The 6,954-nt window shown below is 40.1% G+C and overlaps 1 protein-coding gene across 1 annotated transcript; it reads left to right on the forward strand.

Moving 5' to 3' along the window:
• Positions 1-4,339: 4,339 nt before the first annotated feature.
• Positions 4,340-4,786, forward strand: LOC142167320 (secreted RxLR effector protein 161-like). Its single transcript, XM_075227485.1, has one exon. The coding sequence runs from the start codon at positions 4,340-4,342 to the stop codon at positions 4,784-4,786; it is 447 nt and encodes a 148-aa protein (XP_075083586.1).
• Positions 4,787-6,954: the final 2,168 nt, after the last annotated feature.

The following is a 6,954-nucleotide window of genomic DNA, read 5'->3' on the forward strand; positions in this document are numbered from 1 at the left end:
GGTTGAGCCCCTCGATGAATCGACGGACGTGCTATCTGACCGTAACAACCAAGGCTGGTGCATGTCTGGATAAATCACTGAATTGGACAGCATACTCTGATACTGACATCGTACCCTGGCGCAGCCACTCAAACTCTGCACGCCAACCATCCCGAAGGGTCTGAGGAATAAACTCTCTCAAAAAAACTCTGAAAACCAATCCCATGTAAGTGATACTGCCTCGACTGGGATACCCACCTTGTTCGCCCGCCACCACTGATATGCCGCTCCCTTCAGCTGGGATGTAGTAAAAGAAAACTCACTCGTCTCCACAATGCCCATAGTGCGGAGAATACGGTGATACTCCTCAAGTAAACCATGTGAATCCTATGGAGCCAAACCACTGAAAGTAGGAAGGTGGTACTTCTTGAGCCTCTCGAGCCTGAGCTGCTCCTCCTCAGATACTACTGCCCTAACCACAGGCTGAACTGGAGCAACAGGCTGTACCGGTATAACCTCTAGGATATGATCAACATGGACCCGCTGCTCTGGGGTACGGGCCGCGGGAGTCTGTTCTCCTCCCCCAGCCTGAGATGTGGCTAGTGCAGGTGGAATCAACCCCCGTCTGAGCTAAGGTACTGGACATGCTCAGGAACTATGCAATGGTCTCTTAAAGTGTTGGGGTAGCAATAGGTGCCTCGGGTGTTTGACCCCCAACCGGAGCTACAGGTGGCTCATATGTCACTGTTCGAGCAGGTGCTCTAGCTACACCTCGTGCCCGCCCTTGGCCTTTGCCCCGGCCCCGACCTCTCGCGGCTCTAGCATGGGGCACGGGTGTCTGATTGTCGGATCCTACGGTGTGTGTCCTCACCATCTGTGAGAGAATAGAAAGTCAAAGATTTAGGTTTGAACTCAACCAATTCATACGATAAGGAATCAAAGAAGTGAAGTTTTCCTAATAGTTCTATAGCCTCTCGAAGATAAGTATTAAACCTACTTATGACTCATAACACCTATGTACTAGAGCTCTGATACCAACTTGTCACGACCCAATTTCCCTCCATAGGAAGTCATAATGGCACCTAGTCTCTACGACTAGGTAAGCCTTATATTTGATAGCAATTAAGCAAATGTAAATAACAAAATAATCAACCCAGTTTGATAAACTCATATAACTACCAAAAACTAAATCTCAACCATACGATTCCCAAAAACTGTGGAACAGAGTCATAAGCACTATGGAGTAACTAAAATATCTGCTACATCACTGTTTGCGGGAAAATACAACAGTAACTAAGAATAAGGGAAATGAACTCCGAGGCTTGCGGACGTCGCTCAGGCATACCTTGAAGTCTCTGGTAAATGCAGCTAGCAGGAAAATCTCTATCTACCGGCACTAGAAGACGTACTTGGATCTGCACTAAAAGATGTGCAGTAGCATAGTATGAGTACACCACAACGGTACCCGATAAGTATCAAGCCTAACCTCCGTAGAGTAGTGACTAGGCCAGGTCAAGACACCTACTAGGATATGAAATAGACAGTACAAAATGAAATACGGATATAAAATGGGAAGTAAGAAAGCAACTAATACGGAACAAGATGATAGCATGATCTAAAATCGGGAAAAATCAACAGTAGAAATAACATAAAAGAAGCAACTAAAGAACTACAATGATCATGTACGGACAACAACTGATATAACACCACGGAATGAACAACAGATCTATTTTCCCACCAAAACACTTTGCATCGTTAAATAACAACAAGAATCACATCGAGGTACCACCTCGTTTATAATGAAATCAAAATCGAGGTATCGCCTCGTATAATCAAGAATCACAACTGAGGTACCGCCTCGTATTCATTTTTCTAAAGTTTAAATCACAATCTTTCCTTATACAACCGCGTGAGCCCTACAATTGAAAATAGGTTTTGAAATAGTTTTCCCGAAATAGCTACACGCACTTTAGCACACCTTATGACGCCGCGTGGCTTCACGTAGTTCACCGAAAAGCAATCACGCACATAAGTCCCACCTTATACCGTCGCATGCACATCAACCCAAGTCTTATATCGCCGCATGCGCATAAATATCATATCAAACTAACAACTCGCACCACAAGTGCCCACATATCACAACTTGCCAACAACAACAATATCAATATTTCCACAACAATAGCCCATTGCTCCACCACAACGTATACAAGAATACCAACAACAATAATGCATGGAAAATTCTCAATAAGATAGATATTTCAACAATAACCAAAATTGCCTCAACATATTAACGACTTTCACAAATTCAACACCAAATAACTCAACAATGAGAAAATAATGTATAACCACGATATTAGATAAGACTCACTCACAATAGAGGAAATAATCTTCAACAATCAATCATAAATAATGGGAGTCAACAAGTAAATGGGACAACATGAAGAGTTAATTCAACTATATAATTAACAATGAAGAGATAACATGTAACAATAAAGGGGCAACAAGTTCAACTAAAGCATAGGAGCAATTTTGCAAGTAGGATGTAGAACAAATACTAAACAAGTCAACTAAGGCGTTTAAGGATAATCTAACACAATTAAGGATGATTTGACTATGAGAATTTTGAGCACAATAAGGCATTTCAATTAAAGTATGAAAATAATCTAAGTAGCCTAAATCGGTCAAATACTACGTACAACCTATGTACCTGCTCATCACATTGCGTACAGGGATTTCACTTAGCACAATTGAATCAAGAAATACTAATACTAAGGGGTTGTTCCCCCACACGAAGTTAGGCAAGACACTTACCTCAAATAGGCCAATTCAACACTCGGAAAGAGTGTTTCCCTTAATATCTTCCCCCACACGGCTTAAATCTAATCAAAATCGACTTAGTATTATCAAACAATGCTAGGGAATTCAATTGCAATAGATAAAATTAAGATTTTTACACTTTTCCCAAAAGGTCAACCAAAGTCAACCTGAGGCTTGCCAGGTCAATACCCGGGTCTAATGGTAGATTCCGTCTACCCATGATCCCATAAGTTTCTATATGTGATAAGTTTCAAAATTCGAATCCAAATTGACTCTCAAAAAACTCAATTTCTTATTTTTCAAGAACTTGACAAAGTTTCAAAATTTTCTACTTTGATTCACATGATTTTGATGTTAAAATTTGAGATATGTTGATGGAATATGATTAGAAATAGATTAGAATCACTTACCCAAGGTTTGGTGTCGAAAAAGCCCCTCTCCAAATCGTCTCCTACCGAGTCTTGGGTTCAAAAATGAGAGAATGAACTCAAAAACCCTATCTCCCAACTATTTGATCAGTTTCAGATGTCGTAATTGCGACATGGTTTCGCATTTGCGACACTAAAGACTTGAGGGACTCTTAGCAAATGCGAAGGTTGGATCGCATTTGCGACCACTGTTGCCCTCGCAATTGCTACAAAATTATCGCAATTGCCATCCTAGCCCATCCCAGCATACATCACAAATGCGAACACTAGGTTCGCAAATGCGAACCCAGTAGACTTGTCATGTTTTCACAATTGCGAACCAAAATCTCGCAAATGCGAGATTAGAGGCCTGCAGAAAAATCAGCAAACTTTCAATTCTAACAACACTCCGTTAAGCGCCCGAAACTCACCCGAGCCCTCGGGGCTCCAAACCAAACATCCACACAAGTCTAAAAATATTATACAAACTCTCTCGTGCGATCAAACCACAAAAACAAATATTTAAAACTATGAATTGAACTCTAAAATGCATGATTATCAAAGAGATTTTCAAAAACTTCTAAAACTTCAACTAAGCGTCTGAATCTTATCAAATCAACGCCGAACCACACCAAATTTACAAACAAGTCCTAAATGCCAAAAACGGACTTATTCTAAGTCCCAAAATTAAATTTCGAGCTCAATAGCTAATTGTAAACCTATGGTCAAACTTTTCAACTTAAAATTTCCAGATTTCGGCAAATCAACACAAATTAACCTACGGACTTCCAAAATCAATTCCGGGCATACGCCCAAGTCCAAAATCACAATATGAAGCTATCGAAGGCATAACAGAGTTCTAGTGTCATTTTCACAAAAGTCAAAGTTTGGTCAAGATTTTCAAATTAAAGTTTCTAAGTCTAGAATCAAGGGTCCAAATCAACCCGAAGGCTTTCCGGAACGAAACTAATCAACCTCACAAGTCATAAACACATAAACATATAAGTGTGAAGCAATAAAAGGAGTGATGGGGTGAAATTACACTAAACGATCGATTGCGTCGTTACACAAATCTTAAAGAGTCTCATCTAAAGGCGGTCAAGAGGATACTCAAATATCTTAAAGGGACTCCTCATATGTGTCTGTGGTATCCTAGAGGGTATAGCTTTGATCTAGTTGGTTATGCTGATGCTGATTGTGCATATTTTCATGTTTACAAGAAAAGAACTTCAGGAACAACACACTTTCTTGGATCTTACCTAGTGGCTTGGGGAACAAATAAGCAGAACTCTGTGGCTTTATCTACAACAGAAGCAAAATACGTGGCAGCAACATCTTGTTGTGCTCAGTTGCTATGGATAACACAACAACTAAGGTATTATGGTATTTTTGTTGATTGTGTTCCTATATTCTGTGATAATGCTAGTGCCATAAACATTGCTAAAATCCATGTCAACACAAGAGAACCAAGCACATTGACATTAGAAATCACTTTCTCAGAGACAATGTTTAAAAGGGGAATATCTCAATTAACTTCTCTAAAACTGAAGATCAACTTGCTGATATTTTTACTAAAGCTCTGAGTAGGAATCACTTTTAAAAGAATAGACTGGAACTGGGTCTAATTAATACTTTCAACTAGCTTGAACTCCAATGATTTGCTAGAAAATGTATAATTAGATGTCGATTGTCGAGTACAATTTGTTTGATTCAGTCTCATGCTTGTTTTGAGCACACACACTCGCCCAGAAAAGTCTAGCTAATAACTATGTCTTATGATACTAACCTATAGTGCTGAAATGAGTAAGGAGTTGGTTCTTTGACTCAGGTACGTGCCATCTTGTCTTAATTGATTAGGACTTAATATCTGAAATTACTACTATACTCAGACACTATAATCCTGCTAGCATCACTCCTAGTTGTCATCTAATCAAAGATTAAGGGGGAATCCAAAAGCAATTAGAGTCTAACTACTCCTAAAATTCTAACAGTCAAAAGTAATTGTTATTAGAGTCTCGTTAGAACTCATATTCGGTTACTCTCTTTCCTCCAATCAAATCAGGAGTTACCTCTTTAAAAGCCCCCTTTTGATCCATTTCTCAAAGATCACTGTTTCTCTCAAACCCTAAGCAAGAATCAAGAAATATTTCTCTCGTTCCATCATCAATTCCATTCTCTCATCACCATGCCTAATTCCATCCAAACTCCCTCTAAAGAAAAATCATCATCCAAGGTTGAGGCCAAACCCAAGAACATAAAGTCCAAATCAATGAAAAGTGCAAAATCATCAAGTGAACCTGTACTCACAATTGTTCCTTCTCCACCTATAACCTCTACGTACCCGCACCATCGTCCCATGTTCATGTTACACCCACCATTCACACCTCTATTAGACATTCACTTCCAAAACCATCTTCCCATGCACTTGTGTCTGCTTCAAAAAATACCTCTAAGTCTACTAAGATCATGGATACATCAAGAAAATATCTTAAGAGTGACAAGGTGGTGATTGATGTTGCTGCTAAGGTGGACACAGTGGTTAAGAAAGTTGTGGCTCAGGGGGAACCAGTGTCAACTAATACAGACCAGGTAAATTTACCTCCATCAAAGTTAGATGTTTTGGTTTCTGCCATTGATGTTGCACCCTTAGATATTGTTCCACCTACAAGTGATAAACCACGAGTGAGGAACCTACTATAGAACCAGCCATTGCAACTTAGGAGAAAAGGGTAGATACCACTGATGTTATGCCTATGGTTACAGGGGAAGGTGATAAAGAACCAGTGAATAAGGAGGCTTCTGATGGTCTCTCTTTCAGCTGGAATGAGGATGAGGATGAGGATAAGGATGGAGGTGAAGAAGAAGGGGAAGTGGTGGCTAGTCATGATGAGGATCAGGCTCAGGACATGGCTCATGATACTGATGAGAAAAAGAGTGAGAATGAGGGGGAATCTGGTGAGGAAAAGGAGAGTGAGGCAGAAGATAAGTTAGATGAACAAGTGGGGGATTTCGGAGAGGAAGAAAAATATAGTGAGGAAGAAGGTGATTCTGAGAGTGGGGGTGAGGAGGAAGAAAAGGGAAGTAAAAGTGAGAGTACTGAACAAGAGAGTAAGGAAGAGAATGCAAGTGGAGAATCTAAAGGCTTTATAGTTATTGGGAATACTGTCATAGCCCCATCAGAAGAAGCAAGTAGAGAGTACAGGGCTGAAGAAATTAGGCCTTTGTTAACTCCTTTCACTGGAGATGAGGAAGTCAGCAATGATAAGGATAATTTACCCTTGTCTACGGTAGAGAAGAAGAGTAAGAAGGCCCCAACAAACTCAGCTATCCCTGCAAGAAAAGAAGTGGCTCCTCTTTCTAGGACTCATCTCATAAGGAGTAAAAGAACGATTGTTGATGAACAAATCATTAAGGAGTTCAGAGGTGCCAAGAAGCCAAGGAAGCAAGTTCCAGTTGTTGAACTTATGGTTGAGTTGGATGAAGAAGGTGAGTCTGATTCTACTTTGCAAGAAAAGGTATCAACGCAAAAGAGGAAGGTTGTTAAACCCACTATGGCAGCTACCACAACTAAGAAGGCCAGTAAAGGAAAGAAAAAGAAGGATATGCTACTATGATTAAAGCTCACTGAGTTCAAGAATAGAAAAGTGCTGAATGGGAAAATTCTTACAAACACTGGTGAGAAAGGGATGGCTCGATTAGTTGAAAAACTTGAGTTACATGGATGGAGGGACATGTTTGTTAAGGCATTCCC

This window comes from Nicotiana tabacum, chromosome 12 (genome assembly GCF_000715075.1).
Source record: "Nicotiana tabacum cultivar K326 chromosome 12, ASM71507v2, whole genome shotgun sequence".
Lineage (NCBI taxonomy): Eukaryota > Viridiplantae > Streptophyta > Magnoliopsida > Solanales > Solanaceae > Nicotiana > Nicotiana tabacum.

Coding starts and splice junctions, on each gene's coding strand:
- LOC142167320 (XM_075227485.1), top strand. CDS start 4,340: ATGTGTCTGTGGTATCCTAGAGGGTATAGCTTTGATCTAGTTGGTTAT.